We start from the raw sequence: 26,661 nt of genomic DNA on the forward strand, positions 1-26,661 counted from the left end.
TTAAATTATAGGCTATATAATTATTGGAAGCTGATGTCCATTTGTAGTCCCTCATCTATGATAGCGAGACATTCACTATTGGTTTTTGGCCTGTGCTGACATGACTTACTTAAAAAACGGCAATCACTGTATCAAATTTGGATGAGCCAGTGAAGGAGAGACTGCGCTCCACAGGTGAGAAGGACAACGACTTTATTAGGTCATTCAGAGCACGACGTGTTTCGGGCATAAAATTTGCCCTTCCTCAGGTGCAAACAATTCTAAAACATAACAAAATAAAGGAAGCGATCTAGAGATTCTGTCTACAGTCAATCAAGGGAAGGTGTTTCCCAACCACTTGAGATTACATGCATCATTATGTGATCATAAAATTCAAATAAATAGTACCGTAATAACGTAAAAGTGAGAAAATACAAAAATGATAAGAAAAGTAAGATATATACATCCATTCTTGATACAAAGCAATAAGAAGTGTATTGCAGAAAAAGAGATTACAATAAAACAAGACTTAGTCAATATGGCTGTGTAAAACATCCAATTCTGGTTTCACTATACTTGTTTCAACTGTCAGCTAATAGCGCAGAAGAGAATAAAAATGCCTGAATAGTACTGAGCAATAAGAGAGAGAACATGCTGACAGATATGGGGCATCGTACATAGGTCAAACAGTAGATACATTCCATCAATGTATACTGACAACATGCATATATTGGAAGGTTGGTGTATACAGTAGAAAAAAGACCATTAAAATGGATAAAAAGGGTTTTGTCACTTACCTAAGCCGTTAAGCCAGTCGCTTGTCGGCCTGGAAAGAGGTAGGACAAGATATACTATTGGTGGGCGGGTATTCAGTGTTTCGGGTGCGGGACTCGAGACACGCATGCGTATTGCATTGCACGTGTGAAGTTCCCGGCATCTGAGAGTACGTACCGCGCATGCTTTTGTTTTTGATGACTTACTTAAAGGGATCTCTCATTATAACAGGTTGTGTTTAAGGTTAAAGGGGTATTCCCACGTCGCATACTCACCAGTCTTCACTGCTGTAAACTCTTCTTTCTTCCTGGTTTCTTGCATCATTTGGTGGGCGGGGTTTCACATGCAATCTGCCATTTAGCTCCACCCCCAAAATAGAGTGTAGCTCCGTCCACCGCATATCGTGATCCTATGGGGCGGCTGAAGGGCCTGTGATGTCATCAACGGTCCTTAAACACTATATGCATAATATTGGACTATGAAGTACAGGCAGGAGCAACTCCATTCTGTGTTACATACAGAGACTGCCTGTCTCTGCCATAATGAACACAATTGAATTAGCTAGCCTGATAACTGGGAGAACAGAAGACGAGTTCAGAAATGAAAGCAGCTCCTCTCCCCTATCTGAGATCAGGGAGTTAGATCACATGGTGTAGACACAGGAATAGCTAGAAACACAGGCTCGCTCCCTGCACTTAGCCCCTCCTCCCCCCTGAGAGCAGCAGATACATCACTTGACTTTTGAGCAGATAAGTCAAGGGCTGTGTCAACAATGAATTGAATAAAGTAAGATAGTGGACAAACAAAGCAATTCTGCTGAAGCAGTGTATTTAGGAAAAGTCTTACATCCACATTAACAAGCAGTATAGATAGGATCCTTGTGATGGGACAACCCCTTTAACACCCCGCATTGCAGAATCACTGCTTTTTTTGTTGAAGATTTTGGTGCTTTTTTTTTTTTTTGAGCCAAAACCAAAGTAGATTGATCAGAAGAATTAGAGAAGTATAAGAGCTTCCTATATATTTTCCATTCGTTCTGTAGCTGCTACAAGATTTGGCTCAAAAAAGGTCCCACATTGCGGAAACGCAGCTTTTTTTGTTGCAGATTTTGTTGTGGTTTTTGAGCCAAACCCAGGGGTGGATTGAGCAGAAGGGAGAAGTATAAGAACCTTCTATATGTTTCAAATTCATATTCCAGCCATTCTTAGCTTTAGCTCAAAAAACACAACAAAATCTGCAACAAAAAAAGCTGTTTCTGCAACATGGGGCCTTAGCCTAAGGTTAAGGCCCCACGGTATGTCCCGCAGCAAAAAAGCGCTGCGGGAAAAACTGCAACGGCAACCCATCCCACAGCGCTTTAAACAGAAAGTTTGCAGAGTTTTCCACCACTGACTTTCTGTTACAATTATACCTATGGGGAAACTGCTGGTGTTTCTGTAGGTATAATTGCGCTGGTTTTGGAAATCGTGGCATGTCCGCACGGCGGTTTTTACTGCAAAGTGGGCATGGGATTCGCTAGAATCCCATCCACTTTGCCCGTACTGTATAACGCCACAATTTTTCCTGCCACAGGCAAATCGCGGCATATTCCGTCCCGTGGGGTCCTGGCCTAAAAAGGTTTCCCTACCTTAAGATTTAATGACCCAAGATACTCATAATACATTGACTGGGCTCAGTGGCGTAACTAGGAATGGCGGGGCCCCGTGGCGAACTTTTGACATGGGGCCCCCCCGACACCGAAAATCTCGACCGAGTCCCTCCTACGCATTCCTGCGCGCTCTATTATGTCCCATAGTGGCCCCTGCACACAGTATTATACCCAATAGTAGCCCCTGCACACAGTATTATGTCCCATAGTGGCCCCTGCACACAGTATTATACCCAATAGTGGCCTCTGCACACAGTATTATACCCAATAGTGGCTCCTGCACACAGTATTATACCCAATAGTGGCCCCTGTACACAGTATTATACCCAATAGTGGCCCTACAGGACTAAATACTGTCATGTCACCCGCTGACCGCTATACCAGGACAAATTGTGGATAAAAAATCTGGTCATGTGCATTACAATTTAGTAACTCCATGTGCCTCATATTAATAGCAGTTAACCCCATCATCTCCCTCACATTAACCCCTGTAAGCCTCACCATAAGAGTTACTGATATGTGAGAGACATGGAGGTAATAATAAAATATCTTCATTACTATTACCCCCATATGTCTCACATATCAGTAACTCTTATGGTGAAGCAAACAGGGGTTAATGTGAGGGAGATGATGGGGTTAACTGCTATTAATATGAGGCACATGGAGTTACTAAAACACAAGTAATCCCCCCAAATGCCTGACATTAATAAGTAACCCCAGTACGTACCTGTGTAGCTTTAGTTTCATTTTCCTTCTTCCTTTCTTCCTCCAGTGCAGACGGCAGGAGCTCGGCAGGGATAAGCCCCGCCTCCTCCTCTCATTGGTGGGCAGAGGACAGCAGAGAAAGGGAGGGGGGAGAGAGGGGGAGCGTCCTGAAGCGCTGACAGGAGCCCGAGCTGCAGCTCCTGTGTCTCAGCCGTTGCTGCAGCTTCGGGGCCCCCTGTTGGTGGAAAGTATTCCACCAACAGGGGGCCCCGATCATTATACTCGGGGGTCCGAAAAGACCTCCGAGAATAATGATAGCAGCGGTAGCAGCTGTCACCGGGCCCCTAATGTCCCGGGCCCTGTGGCAGCTGCTACCGCTGCTATGGTGGTAGTTACGCCACTGACTGGGCTCTAACTACTAGGAGCACAGGTAGAATTTATGAGTCTGGTGTATTCATGAGGTCCTATCCGTAGTGACTGACAGACAGCTGTGCAAGTGCATATACTGTAGAAAACATTCTGTAGGGACTACAGAAAGGGACTGTCTGGGAGAGGACTCTCCTCCTGAATATAATGGACTCATAAAGTTTGTGTCCACTATATTCTTTCCCCATCCTGATAGTCAAATAACACATTTTTGCCCGTACGTAGGAAAGCATGTTACACTGACAGAGACTTCTTATTAATGAAAAGTTAGAAAATCGTTTCGATCGACTTCACCGTGGATGTATTTTCTTCCTTTCCTCCTATTTCCTGGCGTGTAATATGCTTGTAAAGAAATGGATGCTGTGATTTATGTCTATATCCTCTGACCATTCCTGTCATAGCCGCGGTGATTTGTTAATCTGGTTACGCTGATCAGTGGCTTTGATCAGACACGCACCCCTCACCTACTCCGCTGCGGTGGCATAGTGCCAGCTACTTAGAAAACGTATTAAGAAATCAATATTCAATTGACACTAGGGTTACAGACTGAAATACCGAAATAAAAGCGGACAGGTTTATCTCTCTACCCCATCAGGGAAAAGACAATAACATTAAGTGTAGGCCCCTCGGTGAGGATATACTTGGAGTTTCGAGGATAATTGTTGGTGGCTGAAGGAACGCATGTATAGACATTCACCTAATAAATTACTCTGCAAAAGTCCCCAAACTATCCACTAGTGCGCCTCCTATTCCCTATACAGTGGGGGGTGAAATGTCAATTGATATTATCCTCTGGTGCTGCCACAGTTTATACCCTGCAAAGTTAGATCCTTATAGTATTATGAAAGTTCTTCAACTTCCTAGTATACAGACGTGTTCAGCCTTAAAGGGGTTAAAAATATTGATGCTGTTTCATAAGATTAGGTTATCAACATTAGATTAGTCAGGGTCTGACACCCAACACCACCATTGATCAGCTGATGCATAACTGAGAACCATACAGGAAGTAGACAGCGCCGTTCTCTGCGTAGTGGCCAGACCAGGTTACTGCATATCAACTCCTATTTATTTGAACGGGAGCTAAACTGCAGTAACTCAGTTCTGCCACTACACAGAAAATGGAGCTGTCTGCTTCCTGCTACATTCTTTTCGTATCAGCTACTGAGGACAACTCATTGGTGGAGGTGTCAGGTGTCACCCTCTCACTGATATTGATAATCTATCATTAGAAATATTTAGTGAATATTATATATCATACAGACATACATATATATATATATATATATATATATATATATATATATATATATATGTATAGAGCCAAGTTATGATAAGATCTCATGATTCCCAAGGCAGAGGCTTTAGAATGTGGATGCCCCCTCACTCAGTTCAGTTAGTTGGATGGACAATCATTCAGCTAAAACCCATTAGCTTTAACATCATATGTTCATCATAAATTCTATGTGCATGTAAAATTCAGATATGTAAAACTCAATCTACCCTTACCTTAATTTGAGTGAAGGTAACCTGCCACCAGGAAAATGCTGTCAAATCTGCAGCAGATTTATTGCAAAGATTTTCTATAACCAGTCGTTGAACTCTTTATGCTTTCTATATTATGAAGTCATGGGGGTGTCCGATCTGCGACTGACAGCTGTCTCTGTATGTATAGTCATTAAGGGGAGGCTGTCAATCACTAAGAGACAGAAGAGATTTCAATGCATATGTGACAAGTTATTTAGAATATTTTCCCTTAAAGGGATTCTACCATTAAAAAACTTTTTTTTCTAGGTAACATGTCGTAATAGCCTTTAGAAAGGCTATTCGTCTCCTACCTTTAGAAGTGCTCTACGCCGCGCCGTTCGTTCGAAATACTGGTTTGCAGCGGTATGCTAATTAGTTCTCTTGCAGCAATGGGGGCGTCCCCCAGCGCAGGAGATGCAATGGGGGCGTCCCCATTGCTGCTCGAAAACCGACACCAGCGCCGCCTCTATCTTCATCTGCATCCTCCCCTTCCTTCTTTGGCTTGACGTCGGACGCCTGCGCAGTACGCTCTGTTCGGCGAACTTCGCCGAACGTACTGTGCATGCCTGCGGCCATAGAACCGACACCGCAATTTCGTGCATGCACAGTACGTTCGGCAAAGTTCGCCGAACAGAGCGTACTGCGCAGGCGTCCAACGTCAAGCTGAAGAAGGAAGGGGAGGATGCAGAAGAAGACAGAGGCGGCGCTGGAGTCAGTTTTCGAAGCGCAATGGGGACGCCCCCATCGCTGCAAGAGAACTAATTAGCATACCGGTACAAACCAGTATTTCGAACGAACGGCGCGGCGGAGAGTACTTCCAAAGGTAGGAGACGAATAGCCTTTCTAAAGGCTATTCCGACGTGTTACCTAGAAAAAAAAGTTTTTTAATGGTAGAATCCCTTTACAACTACTACTAGGTTATGTGCTCTCCCCTGGAGCCCTGTTTCTCTAATGCACACAATGATTGCGATATTATATCCATAAATATATGTATTACTAGAGGGAGGACCCGGCTTCGCACGGGTATATTACATTTTATGTTTGTGTAGTGGCCCCATAAGAATTGTCCAGTTTTGCACTGGTGTATTTTGTATGTGGTTTGTGTGTATGTCCATAAGCGTCATGTGATTATGTGTATCTCATTTTGAATGTCAGTGAAAAACCTGTGATTAGTTGTTATGGATATCTGGAGTAAAGCTGTATCTAATCCTTCCCCGTGTAGTACTGTGTTTAGATGCAAGTATCCAATCCTTGTTGGTGTGGTACTTTGTGCAGATGCACATATCTAATCCTCTCCGTGTGCTATTGTGTGAAGAGGCGCATATCTAATCCTCGAGTAAGCGAAACTGTGTGCAGACGTGTGTATCTAATACTCTGGCGTGTGGTACTGTGTGCAGATGCACGTATCTAATCCTCCCCCATGTGGAACTGTGTACTGAGACGCGTATCTAATTCTCTGGCATGTCACACTGTGTGCAGAGGCCTGTATCTAATCCTTCAAAGTGTGGTACTGTGTTCAGATGCACATATCTAATCCTCCCCTGTATGGTATTGTGTGAAGAGGCACGTATCTAATCCTATGGCGTGTGGAACTGTGTGTAGACGCGTGTATCTAATCCTACAGCATGTGGTACTGTATGCAGACGTGTATATCTAATCCTATGGCATGTACAACTGTGTGAAGATGCGTGTATTTATTCCTCTGGCATGTGGATCTGTAAGCAGACGCACGTATCTAATCCTACGGCATGTGGTACTGTGTGAAGACCTGCTTATCCAATCCTCTGGCATGTGGTATTGTGTGCAGACGCATGTATCCAATCCCCTGGCGTATGGTACTGTGTGCAGACGCGCGTATCTAATACTATGGCATGTGGTACAGTGTGCAGACGTGCGTGTCTAATCCTCCGGCGTATGGAACTGTGTGCAGATGTGCATATCCAATCCTCTGGCGTGTGGTACCGTGTGCAGATGCGCATATCTAATCCTTCCCCGTGTGATACTGTGTGTAGAAACGCGTATCTAATCCTCTGGCGGTGGTACTATGTGAAGACATGCATATCTAATCCTCCAGCGTGTTGAACTGTGTGCAGATGTGCGTATCTAATCCTCCCCCATGTGGTACTTAGAGCAGACACACGTATCTAATCCTTCAGCGTGTGCAACTGTGTGCAGACACGCACATCTAACCCTCGTTCGTGTGGTACTGTGTGCAGATGCACGTATCTAATCCTCCCCTGTGTGGTATTGTGTGAAGAGGGGCGTATCTAATCCTACGGCATGTGGAACTGTGTGTAGACGTGGGTATCTAATCCTACGGCATGTGGTACTGTGTGCAGACACACGTATCTAATCCTATGGAATTTGGTACTCTGTGCAGACGCGCTTATCTAATACTCTGGCGTGTGGTACTGTGTGCAGACGCGCATATTTAATCCTCCCCTGTGTGGTATTGTGTGAAGAGGCGCGTACTTAATCCTACAGAGTGTGGAACTGTGTGTAGACGCACGTATCTAATCCTACGGCATGTGGTACTGTGTGCAGACACGCGTATCTAATCCTGTGGCGTGCACAACTGTGTGAAGACACGCGTATCTAATCCTCCAAAGTGTGGTATTGTGTGAAGAGGCACGTATCTAATCCTACGGCGTGTGGAACTGTGTGTAGACGCGCGTATCCAATCCCCTGGCATGTGGTACTGTGTGCAGACGCGCGTATCTAATCCTATGGCATGTGGTACTGTGTGTAGACGCGCGTATCTAATCCTCCCCCGTGTGGTACTGTGTGCAGACACGCGTATCTAATCCTCTGGAGTGTGGAACTGTGTGTAGACACGTGTATCTAATACTATGGATGTGTACAAATGTGTGCAGACGCCTGTATCTAATCCTTCGGCGTGTGGAACTATGTGTAGACGCGTGTATCTAATCTTACTGCATGTGGTACTGTGTGCAGACACGTGTGTCTAATCCTATGGATGTGTACAAATGTGTGCAGACGCGCGTATCTAATCCTCTGGAGTGTGGGCCTGTGTGTAGACGCCTGTATCTAATCCTTCAGCATGTGGTACTCTGTGCAGACGTATCAAATCCTTCAGTGTGTGGAACTGTGTGCAGAAGCATTTAATCCTCTGGTGTGTGGGACTGTGTGCAGACCCGTGTATCTAATCCTCTGGTGTGTGATACTGTGTGCGGATCTGTGTATCTAATCCTCTGATGCATGTATCTCAGTTTGGATATCAGTGTTGTATTGTGCATGTGGAGTGACTGTGTGTATTGCAGTTGGAATATGAGTGAAAGTCTTGCAGGTTTGTATTGGCTAAGGGGGGGGGGCACTGTTTGGAAAGCTGTATCTCAGCAACGGTACGTCCGAGCGAGCTGGAGTCTCATCTTAAACCTTCCCAGATATCTGAAGTATCTCTGTACCAAATTTGGTGAAGATCGGTCCAGTCGTTTGGTTCGCATTAGAGAACAGACAGACAGACAGACAGACAGACAGACAGAAATTCATTTTTATAATATAGGGAGATTATAAATCTGCTTAGCTCTTTCTGATCTATACCATGATGCCTGCATGCTGCATTGCAGTTTCCTGATAGTAAGTTCCCTATAAGTACTCCAATTTTTTATGTAATCAATTTGATATAACATGTGTTTCTTCAGGAACTTTACAGCATGCTACAGGATTATCATTTGCTCATGGACAACTTTATTTAACTATTGGCATAAATTTAAAGACATATAGTAAAACCCTCAGTAGACACCTACTCCTTCTACTCAATATACCAGTCCGGGTATAGAGGACATAATGGCATTCCTATATACATCACCAGACTGCTCTATGGCATGGACCTACCTGTATAATGGTCTCCTATAAATACACAAATATTTCCTCCAACCACATACTAGGCCCTACAATGGAAAACAGCACTTGAGAACATGACATGAATATTACCTATACAGTGTGCTGTCAGAAGAATACAGGTTACAATCTACCGCAGACTATTTATTATCAGGTATGGGACACACGTTCGAAATAGGGATTATAACCTCAATTCACTATCTTAGCGATAAAAATCAATAAAAAAATTCACTCAGTTTCTATTCCCCGTCCTTGCAATAATTGTGGTTTTTTTCTCGTTTTTAAATTAATTCCAATATTACCAAAATGTGGTTTATGTGGAATAAAGGAGGTCAATGCGCCCGCCTCTATCCTGCAAGGTGAGGAACAAAGAATAACATGAAAAAGCTTTCATTGCCTCTTAAGCAGAGACATAAAATTACGGGAAACAATCAGCAGATAGGGACGACAGCCAAATATTCTATAATCATTCTGCTTTATTAATAGAAAAGATATCGCCACCATCTTCTAGCTCACATCACATCCTTGCTTAACACTTTCACTGCCTGTTGGGACACTGAACAAGGGGCAGTGCTGAGGTAGAATGTGGCAAGGGGCCCAGTACCAGAAGAAACCCTAAGGCCCCTCTGCCTCATAACAAAATGGATACTTTGTCCTGAGAACCAAGAACCTCAATGTACAACTCTGATGCTAGGTCCACCGCTTGGTGACCCCCTAAATGGAAACCTAATCCGTTTAAAAATTCGGTTACCCACGGAAACCAGCGAACCCCATAGACTATAATGAAGTCTGCCGTGTTTCCGCCTGAAAACTGTTGCAAGCTTGCTCTTTTATAGGGTTAGGAGGCATTCACACTACAGTTGGTGACTGTCAGCCGTGCCCGTGGCTATTGTCCGTTACAAGATTTTAGCAACGGACCCTATCCAAACCTCAGAAATTTCCATTCATTTCAATGGGAATTTATTTTGTGTCCGTTAGTGTTGTCTTTTAATGTGTTGGTAGTGTTGTCTTTTAATGTCCGTTTTTTCCAGTGGACAAAAAAATCCTACATGTAGGACTTCTCTTTCCGTTAGAAAAAAAACGGACGGCAAGTGTCCGTTATTTTTTTAACATTGAAATCTATGAACAACGGACACTACCTGATAGCCACCAGTTACTGTCCTTTTTTGTGTCCGTTATGATAGGTGTCCGTTTTTTGTTGTTTTTTTTTTGAACGGACAACTTCTGAACAGAATTCCATGGTAGTGTGAACCTTGCCTTACTGTGTGAATTTTCTAGGTCATTTTGACTTTTTTTCAAGAAAAATCCCAGCAGTTGGACAACCCCTTACGCTAGGTTCACATAGTGGGATTTGTAGAAACTTAATTCTGAATTCCGGAATTCAGAAGCAAAATTTTTCCATTTGAATGAATCCGCCATGGAATTTGCCACAGAACTTGAAAATTCTGCTAGATGATTTTTTTTCCACCTCCCTCCCATGACACTTATTTTTTCCACCAGCTGAAAAAATAATCTAGAGGCGAAAATCAGAGTCCTTTTGCTGAAGTCAATGGAGATTGATTTCAGGTGGTATTTGGAACCAATTTGGAGGCAAAATCACCCTCAGGCTAAGGGTAAGTTCACGCGGGGTTTTTTGGATCGGAACCTGAGGCGGAGGCTGCCTCAAGGTTCTGATCCAAAAACCGGGTAGCTGCGACTGAAAGCCGGTGCACTGCTCCGGCATCCAGCCGCGTGTTCCGCTCCGAATTAGGCCCAATGAATGAACCTAGTCCGGAGGAGGAAGTGTCTTCAGGCCAAATCGCAAGGCCTGAAGAATGAGCACCTCGCTCTCGGAAAAAACTCCTGAGCAGCTCCCATTGATTTTGATGGAAGCCATCTTTTCGGTCAGGGTTTTGAAGCGGATACGGCCTCCAAACCCTGACAAAAAAAATCTGTGTGAACTTAACCTCAGGCCTAATGTAGTAGGCCACAGAAAAAAAGCACTGGGGAAAAAAAAACGCAGTGGCAGTGAATTGCGGATTTTCCTGCAGTTCAAGTTAGAAAAGTGTGGCGCCCTCAAAATGTTTTTATCTTTTGTACCTGGTGAAAAATAATATGGCGAATAACAATAATGGTAATGGTAAAACTGTGACTTTCCCTTTGATTTAGAATGAGCTTAGCGGCCCTCTGCTTGTCATGCACCGACTCACTAGCCAATCTGCAATTCAGTAAAGAGAAGCATTTATCACGTCTGACAGGTTTTATCTGTCCGTGTAAATCCCAGACTAATATAACATTATAAATGGGGCTGTGGTGAGCCCGACTGCTCTACACACCTGCTGCCTTTCACCCCGTAATAAAGACAGAGATGGAGCCGCGCAAAGCTTGTAGCTACACAAAGGAGAATGTGAAGACTTGTTTTACCACTGTACAATTTTATTATGTGAAATGCCATTTATTTGGTGCACATTAGGCTATTGTCAGATGTCCAGATGCTAATCTTCTGCTGTATAAAAGCTTTCTAGCATAGTTATAGCTTTCCCGGCTGTCCCTGTTTAGTTTACTTCAGTCTACAATGTGAGACGTTACCAGGTCCGTCACCACCTTGTGTGATTTATGTTGTCACCGAGCGGCTCAATTACAAGGTTTTCCATTATGTGCATAGAATTGCATTCTCGGGAAGATGTTACCTGCTTCATTCTTGTGTTTCACCTTTATCCAAAGCTTCAGGATTATGCTGTAGTACATATAAGCATTCCTGTAGCCATAGTCTTCAGTCACAGACTTTAAAGCATTCCTAACCTTTAAATAAAATTTGATTAAATCAATATTACAGTAAATACGGAATAACACGATTCCTGGACCTCTACAATTCTGCAATTTTAGAAGTTTTCCACTGCAGGCTCCATCTGTAGTTTGCAGTTCTCTCTAACCTAGTGGGTCCCATCAGTGGCGTAACTAGGAATGGCGGGGCCCCATGGCGAACTTTTGACATGGGCCCGCGACCAACACCGACGCCGAAGACCTCAACCGACCCCCTCCTACGCATTCCTGCGTGCTCTATTATGCCCCATAGTGGTCCCTGCACACAGTATTATACCCCATAGTGGCCCCTGCACACAGTATTATGTCCCTTAGTGTCCCCTGCACACACTATTATGTCCCTCAGTCGCCCCTCCACGCAGTATTATCCACCATAGTGGCCCCTCCACACAGTATTATCCCCCATAGTGGCCCCTCCACGCAGTATTATCCACCATAGTGGCCCCTCCACACAGTATTATCCCCCATAGTGCCCCTCCACACAGTATTATCCACCATAGTGGTCCCTCCACACAGTATTATCCCCCATAGTGTCCCCTGCACACAGTATTATCCCCCATAGTGGACCCTGCACACAGTATTATCCCCCATAGTGGCCCCTGCACACAGTATTATCCCCCACAGTGTCTCCTGCACACAGTATTATCCCCCATAGTGGCCCCTGCACACAGTATTATCCCCCATAGTGGCCCCTGCACACAGTATTATCCCCCATAGTGGCCCCTCCACACAGTATTATCCCCCATAGTGCCCCTCCACACAGTATTATCCCCTATAGTGCCCCTCCACACAGTATTATCCCCCATAGTGGCCCCCGCACACAGTATTATCCCCCATAGTGGCCCCTGCACACAGTATTATCCCCCATAGTGTCCCCTGCACACAGTATTATCCACCATAGTGGCCCCTCCAAACAGTATTATCCCCCATAGTGACCCCTGCACACAGTATTATCCCCCATAGTGGCCCCTGCACACAGTATTATCCCCCATAGTGGCCCCTCCACACAGTATTATCCACCATAGTGGCCCCTGCACACAGTATTATCCCCCATAGTTGCCCCTGCACACAGTATTATCCCCCACAGTGTCTCCTGCACACAGTATTATCCCCCATAGTGGCCCCTGCACACAGTATTATCCCCCATAGTGGCCCCTGCACACAGTATTATGTCCCACTGTGGACACCCATAAACAATTATTATACTCTGGGGTCTTTTCAGACCCCAGAGTATAATAATTGGAGACCCAGGGGGAGAAAAACATAAAAAAAACCCTCTGTTACTCACCTATCTCCCGATTCCTACGATGTCGGCCTCCGAAGTAGTCCATCTTCAATTACGTCAGATGTCACATTACCCAGGATGCAGGCCGGGGTCATGAGACGTCAGACGACTAGGCCGAAGCATGCCTGGATCGTGGAGAGATAAGTAACAGTGTTTTTTATGTTTCTTACCTCTCCCGGGCTGCCGATTATTATACTCAGGGGTCCGAAAATACCCCCAAGTATAATGATAGCAGCGGTAGTGGCTGTCACCGGGCCCCTAATGTCCCGGGCCCTGTGGCAGCTGCCTCTGCTGCTATGGCGGTAGTTACGCCACTGGGTCCCATACACTGCACGCAGTAAGCAGAGGATAGTCTGTTACTTAAATGTCCTTCTGGGGTTCATTCAGAAATAGTCCCAAGACATGCAGGATCTATATAGAAAAGTACTGAAATGAAGGATTCAAATTGTGGAAATGCAGCAGGCTGCTGCTGAAGAAACCCCAAAATGTTGTGTTGTACAATACCAGCAAAGTGAATTAAATTTTGTTTAACCCCTTCTCAACATCTGCTGTAGTATTACGGTGGATGTCAAGTATTTAAATATGATGGCCGCTCTGTAACTGAGTGGCCACCTTAGCCGTCGTGTTTCTGCTGTAATTTACAGGGAAAACCTGTTACTAATGTCTGCAATCAGTGCCCACACTGATTGCGGGCATTAAGGTACACGGAGCCTTTGTCAAAATTTTCCTGGTGGCACATAGGCACCGCCATTATGGGAGGATCGCTGTCCCCGGAATGAAATCCAGGGCTGGCAATCCATTCTCATGACAGGCGGGAGCCTATTGAAGACTCCCAGACTTGTCTCGGCTTCTACTACAGGCTGCCCTAAGCAATTGTATTGTAATGTATTTGTGATCAGACCTTCAGGGGTTTATTAAAAACAGTAAAAAAAAAAGTCTTAAAAAATATAGAAATTAAAAAAGAATTAAAAATTTTAATCACTTCCCTCTCCCTAAAACACATTTAATAAAATAAATATAAAATAAAGTTAATAAAAACACACATACACAATATGTATCCTTGTGTCCAAAAATGCCCAGTGTACAAACTTAAAATATTTTTCTTCTACAGTGAACACTTTACCAAAAAAAAAAAAAAAAGAGAAGATCAGAACTGCCTTTTTCCCCCCGTTTTGGCTGTGCTAAAAATTTGTAAAAAAAATTAATCAAAGCAATAAACTTTAGAATAACCCAAAATGGCATAACTTAAAACTACCTCTGGCCCCGCAAAAAAGACACCCTATGCATCTCCACAAATGGAAATATAAAAAAGTTACGGGTGTCAAAATAGAGCGACTAAGAAAAAATTAGGGCAATTCTCTCGAGCAGAGAGCAAAGATCTGGCAGGAGAAGAAACGACTCTAGTCCTTTTCAGCTAATATGCATTGGAATAAAATGCTGATATTCATGAAAATGGAGCTGCAATTCAGAATAAGAACAGAATCTTTTGGAAATGCAGAAACTTACCTACAAGGTACTGTCATTAGTTTAGTACTGATTTTCCTGCTGACAGACTTGATTGACTTTTCCATAGCAGTATATTGAAAATTAAGCTCTGGCCCCATATGATGGTACACAGACTAACCACGACTCCTTACTATAGTTCTGTAGGGACCCTGTTTAAAGCTGTACAGCTTTGCATTATGCATCCACACCCTAATACTTCGTTCACACCTGCGTTTGATAATCCGTTTGGTGAGTCCGCATGTGGACCCCCCGAATGGACTACCAAACGCACTGGCAAGTGGTGTGCAGTGCTCTCCGCGCGATGTCCGCACGGAACATGCAGACAGAAAAGTACTTTGTGATCTACTGTCATGTCCACATGATTCGTTCGGGCAGCATGGGGAAAGCACACGGATCCCATTACAGTCTATGGGGTCCGTGTGCTTTCACTGCACACTGCTTTTCAGTGCCTTCGGTACTCTGTTCGGGGGGTCCCCATGCAGACTCCCCAAACGGATTACCAAACGCAGATGTGAATGAGGCATAAAGCTCTAAGAAATTTATACAATTAGGCTAATGGTGGATATAAATCTGTCAGGGTCATGTGATGGACACAATGGTACATTAAATAGTATCCAGAAGAAGTGAACAATAAAGCTTTTGTTCTTTGAATTCCCCACTGCCCCCCACTGATTCTAGCACAGTTCTAATTTTTTTTTAGCTCCCCCCATTCAAGAGCAATCAGTGCATTTAGATTGCCTCCTACTGTCAGTTGGGCGGTCCTGCAATGGAGCAGATATTCTGAGACCACTCACCTGACAGTAGATACTATAATTGTGCTAAACCTAACAAAAGATTACTCAGGAAAGGTGGGGCTAGAGAAAAAATTCCCAAATGCATCAGAACAGTGGAACAGCACTGAAGGAGGCAAAGAGTTGAAGTTGGTGGAGGGGATGAAAAGTCTTCTTTCAATGAAAATGGAAAACCTTTATACAAAATGTATATAGTAAAGTGAAAAATATTTCAATATAGAAAAAAATAACTTTCATTTTCCTGAAAAGTAACATCCTTTTTTTTTTTAACCAGACACAAAGTCCTGCATGTCTGACTTTGTGTCCAGTTAAAAAAGCTGGTTTCGCCACGGAGAGGCACAAGACGCTCACGGGCGGACACTTTTCAAACCCATTCAAGTGAATGAGTTTGAAAACTGACTGCTGGGTCTCCGTCCCCTGTCCAGTTTCTCGGGCAGAAGATGGAGACTCGTCAGATTGCCTAAAGCGGAGACCCGCTCTTATAGATATGTGTACAGGTTATAGACATGTGTACAGGTTATAGACATGTGTACAGGTTATAGCTATGTGTACAGGTTATAGACGTGTAAAGGTTATAGATATGTGTACAGGTTATAGAGATGTGTACAGGTTATAGATTTGTGTACAGGTTATAGACATGTGTACAGGTTATAGATTTGTGTACAGGTTATAGACATGTGTACAGGTTATAGATTTGTGTACAGGTTATAGACATGTGTACAGGTTATAGATTTGTGTACAGGTTATAGACGTGTAAAGGTTATAGACATGTGTACAGGTTATAGAGATGTGTGCAGTTTATAGATATGTGTACAGGTTATAGACATGTGTACAGGTTATAGATTTGTGTACAGGTTATAGACATGTGTACAGGTTATAGATTTGTGTACAGGTTATAGACGTGTAAAGGTTATAGACATGTGTACAGGTTATAGAGATGTGTGCAGTTTATAGATATGTGTACAGGTTATAGACATGTGTACAGGTTATAGATTTGTGTACAGGTTATAGATTTGTGTACAGGTTATAGATTTGTGTACAGGTTATAGACATGTGTACAGGTTATATATATGTGTACAGACACTAAACATTTGTACAGGTGATAGACATGGGTGACAACATCAGCAATAGAAAATGATGAATCTATATCCATGACTAACTTGCAAAATACTGGATTGTTGCTATAGCAGGAAATGTATCGGTGATTATGAATTCTTCTCTTGTGTTAAAACTTTATACCAAACTGGCAAATAATTATACTGTGTAATAAAAACAATTACAACTACATATAAATGAAATAAAACTCAGTACAACCGGATTATGCACCTGTCTGGCCAAGAACTTGTCCATATAGTGAAGAAACATTGCAATGCATCTTGGGGTTGGCTGCAATCCTTAAAGATCAGAGTACTTGTACAGGTTAAAGCACAGGAGTCCCTTCACTGCTCCTAACAGATTGATGAAGGGTTAGTTAATTGGATATGTAAATGAGCACAATATCATTTACAGTGATTGCACAGACTAATGAGGACGTCTATCTCACTATCTGTTTTACAATTAGTGGGGGGAATCCATAGTCTGTGATTGTCTTATCCTAATGTCAGTAATTAGACCTTCAGCTTGATGGGAATCATTAAAAGAAACATCTTACCGCAGGGCTGATGTTCTACTAAAATCTTAAGTGTTACTCTCGTGAAGCACATAACCATTAGCTGTCCGTCCATCTGTCCGGGACGCTGCTGGGAAAAGTGTCTGATCAATTAGCAGGTATCACTAATTTCACACACGTTGGCTGAGCATTACTGGATTGGCTATTAGCTGCTAAATGGGGCTGTTTAGTGGAACGGACCGAATGAAGTCATTAAACATGATGAGTGTGATATATATTGTGTGTAACATGCCCCTCTATAGGGCACATATATATATCGCACTGTCACAGTCACCTGTTCTTTATTTAGGGAAATGCTGTACTTGATAGAGGAAGATTTAGCACATGAAGTTTCTAAAGTTGTAAGAGTTATGGTTTCTGTAAAATACATATAGAGTCTATTAGAAATCTAGAGGCTCAGGAAATAGATTCACTTACTGGAACCCTCACAAGGCTTTGAGTCTTCTTTTGTGATCCTGCAACCATAGAAAGGTCCAATCTATCCACAATATCTCGTAAAACAATGGACTGGGCAGACTGATTGATAGTTTTAAGTACAATGTTTTAATATAACTTCTATTTTATTCCCTTATAGTACTGTACAAAAGTTTTAGGCAGTGTTAATAGTTTATTTTTGTCAAATAGCAAAAAGAAGTAAATAGACAAAAGTGAAATGTAAATTCCGTCAATAATTCTTATGAAATAGTGAAGTAAGGGGGCGTTCACACTACCGTCGGTGTCCGACATGTAGTGTCCGCTCCTAGTGTCCGCTCAAAATCTGTCACGGACACTAGGAGCGGACACTAGATGTGTCCGTGACACCTGTCATTCACTTTAATGGGCATCGGGTGCGTTCTTTTGCACTCCGTGCCCGTCCTTTCCTGTCCGCAAGAGAAGATGTCCGACTTCTCAAGCGGACAGAGGAACCCTGCATGCAGGGTTTTTCTGTCCGCTTGAGAAGTCGGACATCTTCTCTTGCGGGCAGGAAAGGACGGACACGGAGTGCAAAAGAACGCACCCGATGCCCATTAAAGTGAATGACAGGTGTCACGGACACATCTAGTGTCCGCTCCTAGTGTCCGTGACAGATTTTGAGCGGACACTAGGAGCAGACACTACATGTCGGACACCGACGGTAGTGTGAACGCTCCCTAAGAAATGAAGGAGCCAACCTCTAGTCCAGTGATGGTGAACCTTTTAGAGACCGAGTGCCCAAACTGCAACCCAAAACCCACGAATTTATTACAATGTGCCAACATGGCAATTTGACCTTAGTATTGTGCAGATCCATAATTGTGGACAATTACGGACGGGCCCCCACACAATACAATCTTCCCCACAGTGACCCCCACACAGTACAATCTGCACCACAGTGGCCCATACACAGTACAATTTGCTCCACAGTGGGCCCCACACAGTATAATTTGCTCCACAGTGGGCCCCACGCAGTACAATCTGCTGTAAAGTGGCCCCACAAATGGGTGCCCACAGAGAGGGCTCTGAGTGCCACCTCTGGCATGCATGCCATAGGTTCGCCATCATGGTTCTAGTCCTTTCTTCTTTCGACCATGACTTTTATAGACACAAAGTGTAATATTCAACTGTATGATACATTATATATTGGCTTATTATGTAAATTTACATGAATATATCTATAACTAAACATGTATGAAATGTATGCAGTATATGGAAGTAAGAAAATCTATAGGCCTTGAGCTCTTGTAGGATTTCCAGTCACTGTTGTATTTCTTCACCTCCATGATAAAACTTGTTGAGTAACCTTATGAAATATTCCAATTCTTTACAGGCAAGCCGGTCATGATCATAACAGAGTACATGGAAAATGGCTCCTTAGATTCATTTTTGAAGGTAAGATCGAAAAATTTGGTTGTGAATGAGTCGAGTTTACTGTTGAGGCCCAAATGTGCCCATACACATAAGCACAAAGTAGGCCAAAGCCTCCACTTCTGACTGTCTGACTATCTTCATTGTATAGGGACTCCCGACAGTCAAATTTTATGATGAACTGGGTATAGATATAGAGTGGACCCTCTGAACCATCATGGACTAAGGAACCCCATTTGGAATTTTTAACTGTTCCCCATTACGTCAGGGTCTAGAAGAATAGGACCCATCCTTGTATGAAAGCCTCCCAGTAATTTCACCTAGTCCTGTAACTTCATCTTTGTACCTATAGATTGGGAAAGCATTATAACATAAAATATGAAAATTATACATCATCATAAAGTTCCGCAATTAATAATGTAAGTGAAAAGCATATCTCAGTCTTAATCGAGGACAATGAAATATCTGAAGGACACAGGAAACTCAGCCAGAGCTGCTGCCTCAGCACATACAAGGTTCCTGTCGTCTTTCTATAGCAGCAGGTATGCCTAAAACCAATGTCTTATTACCCATTTATTTTAGTTATGTTTTATCTGAAAATTCTGCAATCACATTTGCATTGTAAAAGACAAGTGACCCCTTTCCATTTATAATTTGTGTCCCCCCATGGATCTCTGATGTCTGCCGCATAAAATTTACACATACAGTATATTCAGTTCTTTCAACTTCATTGCATTTGTATACCATTCTCAGCTATTACCTAGATTTGTGATATTGGGTCAGGCTGTAATGATGTGGCTGTCCATGGAAATTTTGTCTTCTTAGGGCCGGTTCACATTAGCGCTTGGCTCCTGTCCGGAAGGAGTCCGCATGGACACCCCCCAGACGGAATACAATCGCATTTGCTTGCGATGTGCTTTCAAAGCACGCGGACCCTATAGCATATAATGGGCTCCATGTGCTTTCCACACACTGCCCGCATGAATCACTGGTGCGAGCAGTGTGCAGCAAGCATACGGAGCCCATTATATGCTATGGGGTCCATGTGCTTAACTGTCCAGCACTTGCAGTTGCTAGAAGGGGTACTATGTCTCACTAGGAAGAGACAGTACTGGAACTTATAAGACCATACATATCCAAGGACTAGAAGGGCTACTATGTCTCACTAAGCAGAGACCGTACAGGAACTTATTAGACAAGGTATATCCAAGGACTAGAAGAGGTACTATGTCTCACTAGGCAGAGACGAGATTATGGGGATAACGTCCATCCTTAGGGTGAGACCACCTTTTCAGGTGTGTGGAGACTTATACAGCCATAGTTGCTCCACTGCAAGGGAACATGGGAAGAATATGCAAATCTGTCTCCCAAGATGTAAACAGGGAGACAGTGCCAGGTCTCTCAGCCTCTTACTTCTACCAAATCAGTTCTCTCTAGGCTGTGCTGATGAAGTCCATCCAGACAGAAACGGTGCCAAGCGGTGATTTGGTTATAACCCCGCATTAGGCAGTAAAGACTTCTGGGAAAGTCGGGCGTGATGTTCAGGGTGCTTCCCATAGAGGGCGGCATAACAAAGGCACTGTCTCCCTGTTTACATCTTGAGAGACAGATTTGCATATTCTTCCCATAGGCAGAGACGGTACTGGAACTTATGAGACCATACATATCCATGGACTAGAAGGGGTACTATGGCTAACTAGGCAGAGACCGTACAGGAATTTATTAGACCAGGTATATCCAAGGACTAGAAGGGGTACTATGGCTCACTAGGGAGAGATCTGCTAGAGAGAATTGCTAAAATCAATTCCAAGTAACTACTGTAGCTCGCTATTCGTCCGTGTCCTCCCCTTAAATATCAGAACTTATTAGAACAGGTATATCCAAGGATTAGAATTAGTTTCTTTACATGTGATAATAAACAACTTCTTTACCAACTCCCACATGTCTGAAGGTGTACATAGCTGTTGGCAAAACACTTATTTGGCCAACTACTTCTTCTGACCTCTCTTTCCCCATACACATGCATGGTTGGCTCAGCTCTGTGTACATGTGTACGTGTAAAAAGGAAAATATACTGAAGCTGGTGGCCACTTATACCTAGGGGTTCTGGACTGATTCCAAAACTAGATAATGTGATCGAATCCAGCATCCAGCCCTCAAGTTGCTCTGCCTCATTCCTCCTCTCCCTTGTTCACAAAGCTATAGGGACTGGCAGGCTATAGTAAAGTCAGCACCCATAGCACAATTACTGTATCTTTGAACATGGGAGAAAAGGGAGGAGATGGAGGGATTTGGGGGCCGACTGCTCGTTCGGATCACATGACACGAGATAGGAGCTAGTCCAGGACCTCTAGGTACAGTGCCTAAAACCCCCAGTGAAGTAAGTTTACATAGACTCCCTGGAGACCCCTGTATGCCTGTTGTTCTCTGCCAAGCATTTATTGTATGTATTCCTACTGGAGCTTTTGTAATCCTAATAAAGGGCAACCTGGAAGATTATCACATCATATCGTACCAACCTGGAAAACATCATTCATCTTTCCTTGTGTTCCCATATGGATGATGAGTAGAAGAGCCGTATCCTTGTGAATACACTGGACTCATGAGCTCTTTCTTTCAGTGTACCTGTGGAACCTTTTTATGTGCCTTTTTTGCACATGAACCTGCAATGTTCCCCTTAAAATTTAGTAAATGAGTCCATAAACCAAAGCAAAAAAATAAACAGGTGTCCTCCTCCAAGTGTAAGAATGTCATTCTTCTGCCTCTGGATCATTCACCTTCCCTTTTGTTCCTATTGTCAGCTTTAGCGATCTTAGAACCCCCAAGATGTGTTTCATCTTCTTCAGGTTTTAATTGTGTAGTTTTAATAACATTTGATTTTTTTCCTCTTATCCGGCTCTAGCAGGGATTGAAATCCAGGTTAATGCTAAAATCAATTCCAAGTAATTAGCTCGCTATTCGTCCGTGTCCTCCCCTTAAATATCCTGCAGAAGAGAGACACGGGGTTGGTAAAATCCCTCGTGTTACCTCAGGCGGCTTAAGATTTAGAGATAGCAGAATAATGGAAGTGTTTGCCACAGGTGGTTAATCAAATGAGAATGGAAATGGGAATTAGGAGCAGGGCATTCTGGTCGTCCTGTCATGGATAGACCTCATTATATGGCCACGGCTTACACACATATTTGCCTTTTTGCCGAGAGATGTTCTTTGCTAGTAGCTCTTCTGGCTAAAAGAGTGGGATCTCAAGCATGGTAACCTAACCCTCTTCCATATAGCCTAATAGGGCAAATAAAATGGAGTTATCATTGTGAGACAACCCTTTTACATTGTGGCTGCTTATTATTTTTACTCTCTGTTGTTAGTACAGTATATAGGAAACCATCCACAAGTAGTATAGTTGATGTTTACAGATCTTACCAGGGTGTCTTTGCTTTCCCCTGGATCAACACTGTAGGGATTGTAGCGTTATAGGTTGGACTTGATGGACTGATGTCTTTATCCAACCTCATCTACTATGTAACTATTAGAGATGAGCGAACACTAAAATGTTCGAGGTTCGAAATTCGATTCGAACAGCCGCTCAATGTTCGTGTGTTCGAACGGGTTTCGAACCCCATTATAGTCTATGGGGAACAGATACTCGTTAAGGGGGAAACCCAAATCCGTGTCTGGAGGGTCACCAAGTCCACTATGACACCCCAGGAAATGATGCCAACACCTCTGGAATGACACTGGGACAGCAGGGGAAGCATGTCTGGGGGCATCTAACACACCAAAGACCCTCTATTATCCCAACATCACTGCCTAACATCTACACACTTTCCACATTCAAAAAAACCTCTATCAAAGTGGGAAAATACCTGGAAACCTTCTTTACTCCCCAAATGGATGGACACAAACCCCAATTTAAGCTCAAAAAACAGTAACAACCACCCCTTTAAATCACGTTCCCCATGACAACCACGGATGGAATAGACAATGGGAAATCCAAAAGCCCTCACCCTTAACTGTCATTTTGAGTGTGTGTGTGTGTGTGTGTGTGTGTGTGTGATGTGGTAAGACCTTCCAAAATTCACTTTTCTAGCCCTTAACATGAGCCCTTCCAAACAAAGTTACAGGACCTTAAGCTGAGCTACCAGCAGAGATTGAGGCCCTTGGCATGAGTAGAGCCTTGCACCAGCAGTGTTTTTGGCACTTAGGGTGAGTTGAGCCTTGTACCAGCGTGTGTCCCTTAACATCAGGCGGGCCCTAAGTTCTGCGCTTTGCACAAAAGTTCCACATTAACTAGGCTGAATGGTACAAAGATTAGTAGGCCCGAGAACCAGGAACAGGTCTTGCAATGGCTGTCGGATAACGCTTAAAGCACATTGTCCACCAGCCAGTCAGCCTCTACCTCCTCTTACCCAACAGTCTTGTCCTCCTTCCACCCAAAATTCCCAATCTTCCCAGAACAATAACCCCAACTGTCCCTGCTCCCCAGAGCTGTTCTCCCTTCCTTTGACTGTACCGCAACCTGCCCCTCCATTTCGCGATTCCACGGACCTAACAGACGAGTATCTGTGTCCAGATGCTCAAACACTAGAGTCTCCTCCATTCCATCTCCGGTCGATTTGGTGGCGGATGACCAGCAACCCACCCTCATCGACGACGATGAGACGCAGTTGCTGTCAGGGCAGCCAGTTGACATGCGCATTGTGCAGGAGGAGGAGGCGAGACAGGAGTTGGAAGAGGAGGTGGTGGACGACGAGGACACCGACCCCACCTGGACAAGGCAGATGTCAAGCTGGGAAAGTAGTGTGGATGTTGAGGCAGGTGCAGCACCAAAAAGGGTAGCTAGAGGCAGAGACATGTCCAGAGGCAGAGGTCAGCTGCTTTGCCGAAGCCAGGCCAGACCCGGAATGTCCGAAGATGTTCCCTTTTGTACCCAGCCCAGAAAAACTCCCCCATCGAGGGCACGTTTCTTGAAGGTGTAGAGGTTTTTCAAGGAATGCGCCGAGGACAGATATAGTGTCGTCTACACAATTTGCCTCTCGAAATCGAGTAGGGGCCCTGAGAAGAGCAACCTGTCCACCACTTCAATGCACCGTCATTTGGAATCCAAGCAATGGAATCAGTGGCAGGCAGCAACGGCAGGACAAGCGTCGCCCGCCGTTCATGCCACTGCCTCTGCTCACAGTGCTGGCGATGCACTCCAGAGGACGAGCCAGGACATCACTTCATCTGCCTCCGCCACTTTGTTGACTTCTCCCTCATCCTCCCCTGTTTCTGTCTTATCTCCTTCTCCTGCACCATCAAAGGCACCATCAGGCGCTTCTTTACAACAACCCACCATCTCTCAGACATTGGAGCGCCGGCAGAAATACACCGCTAACCACCCACCCACGCAAGCCTAGAACGCCAACATCGCTAAACTGCTGGCCCAGGAGAGGTTGGCGTTCCGGCTTGTTGAAACTCCCGCCTTCCCGGACCTGATGGCAACTGTGGCACCTCACTATGCCGTCCCTAGCCGTCTCAACTTCTCCCGGTGTGGCGTCCCCGCCTTGCACCAGCACGTGTCACTCAACATCAGGTGGGCCCTTAGTTCCGCGCTTTGCTGCAAGGTCCACTTGACCACCGACACTTGGACAAGCGCCTGTGGTCAGGGATGCTGCAGTGCTTATCTTTAATGACAGGCAGGGTGAATGTGGTGGAGTCTGTTCCCCGGGTGCAAACTGGGGTGGCCTATCTCCTCTCCCAGGCCAAAATTCATGGCAGGAGTAGACTGAAACCCTACGAAGCTGCAACCTCCACCCCAGCTACTAGCGGAAAACACTGTAACACTGGCACGGGGAGATGTCAGCAGGCCATGCTGAAACTGATCAGCTTGGGGGACAGACAGCACAGTGCCTCCGAGGTCAGGGATGCCATCCTGGCTGAGATGGCATTTTTTTTTCCCTGCTACACCTGGGGCCTGGCATTTTTGCGCCTGTGATAATGGCTGGAACCTGGTAGCAGATCTGGAGCTTGCCAGACTCAAACACGGTCCACGCATAGCCCACATTTTCCAACTTGTTGGTGCCATGTTTCTTTGAAACCTACACCATTGTGCCTGATATACAGGTCAAAGTGGGGCCATTTTCGTAAGTGAGAACTAGCCTCTGCTAGGCAGAAAACATTCAGAGCACACTCCTCTCATCTTCGCACCGTTGGCTGGCGGAGGAAGACGAGGGGGTTGGAGTGGCATCTGATGTCCCTGTCCCACACGAGGCTAGAGGGTGCACTTCAGTGCATCCCATTGCTTCACCACAAATGGTGTGAAGGGGAGTGGAAAATGGAGGAAATGGAGAGTGACCCTTACAGTTGGGGCCAGCAAAGGCATGCCAAGTAACACACTGGCACACATGGCTGACTTCATCTTGGGTTGCTTTTCAACACATATTTCACATCATGAAGAACAAATAATACTGGATTTTTACAAGCCTCGAACCCCGGTCTAGGTCTAATGTCTGTTCCTTTCTTATATTAGGGGATAGGGAAAAAAAATTACTTCAGTGATACGTTTAGCGTACATAGACTGACTATTAATGTGTATCCCACTTAGTGTTGTTAGGGTTACACACCGTCACAACCTGGCTAAAGCTTCTATAGCTGTTAATAAAGTCAACATAACTTTACGGTATCCAAAAAGACAGCTGGTACCGACAGAGAGCAAGACAAATGTCAACCAAAGCTGTGAGCTCTGAACACCCACAGTGACTTTGGCGTCATCATCATCATCATAAGGGAGCGGGTGGTAATAAATAACTTGGCAGTGCCTAAAACCCAAAAAGCTTATACAACTATATTTACATTAAGATACACAAATGACACTTTTCAGTAGCATGTCATGAGACAAGCTGATAAGCTCTTCCTTTGTGCAGTGCTATTTGAAAGTTAAACGCTGCCTTTATTTTAATTCTGGAGAAGGTGCAGACATTAGATTTAGAACATGTTGTCTTCATTGTCCAAATCCTCTATATAGGTAACGTGTTTTTCGGGCCGAGCTGTCTGGGAACGAGCTGGTGCAGCACTGACAACCTGGGTGAATATGGCAAGAGCCTGAGATGTAGGGTGAATGAATCCCCAAATTTGTGGAATTCCCAGTGAGACAATGGCACTATCTACCAGTAGCAAAAATTGTGGGTGCACGTAACCCCAATATATTCTTTGAATTACCAGTCAGAAACTGACACTATATGGCAGTAGCAAGAAATGAGGGTATTTGTAACCCCAATATATTCTTTGAATTCCCAGTCAGACAATGGCACTGTATAGCAGTAGCAAAAATTGTGGGTGCACGTAACCCCCATATATTCTTTGAATTCCCAGTGAGACAATGGCACTGTATAGCAGTAGCAAAAATTGTGGGTGCACATAACCCCAATATATTCTTTGAATTCCCAGTCAGACAATGGCACTGTATACCAGTAGTAAAAATTGTGGGTGCACATAACCCCAATATATTCTTTGAATTCCCAGTGAGACAATGGCACTGTATAGCAGTAGCAAAAATTGTGGGTGCACGTAACCCCCATATATTCTTTGAATTCCCAGTCAGACAATGGCACTGTATACCAGTAGTAAAAATTGTGGGTGCACATAACCCCAATATATTCTTTGAATTCCCAGTGAGACAATGGCACTGTATAGCAGTAGCAAAAATTGTGGGTGCACGTAACCCCCATATATTCTTTGAATTCCCAGTCAGACAATGGCACTGTATACCAGTAGTAAAAATTGTGGGTGCACATAACTGCAATATAATCTTTGAATTCCCAGTGAGACAATGGCACTGTATAGCAGTAGCAAAAATTGTGGGTGCACGTAACCCCCATATATTCTTTGAATT

At 44.1% G+C, this 26,661-nt stretch overlaps 1 protein-coding gene across 2 annotated transcripts in view; it reads left to right on the plus strand.

Moving 5' to 3' along the window:
* Positions 1-26,661, plus strand: part of LOC142198178 (ephrin type-A receptor 3-like) — a 213,862-nt gene that overhangs the window by 139,658 nt on the left and 47,543 nt on the right. For both annotated transcript variants that reach the window (XM_075269072.1, XM_075269073.1), the window contains one exon: positions 18,757-18,818. In XM_075269072.1, coding sequence (XP_075125173.1) covers positions 18,757-18,818 — 62 coding nt within the window. The remainder of the gene's footprint in view (positions 1-18,756; positions 18,819-26,661) is intronic.

Source organism: Leptodactylus fuscus, chromosome 3 (assembly GCF_031893055.1).
Source record: "Leptodactylus fuscus isolate aLepFus1 chromosome 3, aLepFus1.hap2, whole genome shotgun sequence".
NCBI lineage: Eukaryota > Metazoa > Chordata > Amphibia > Anura > Leptodactylidae > Leptodactylus > Leptodactylus fuscus.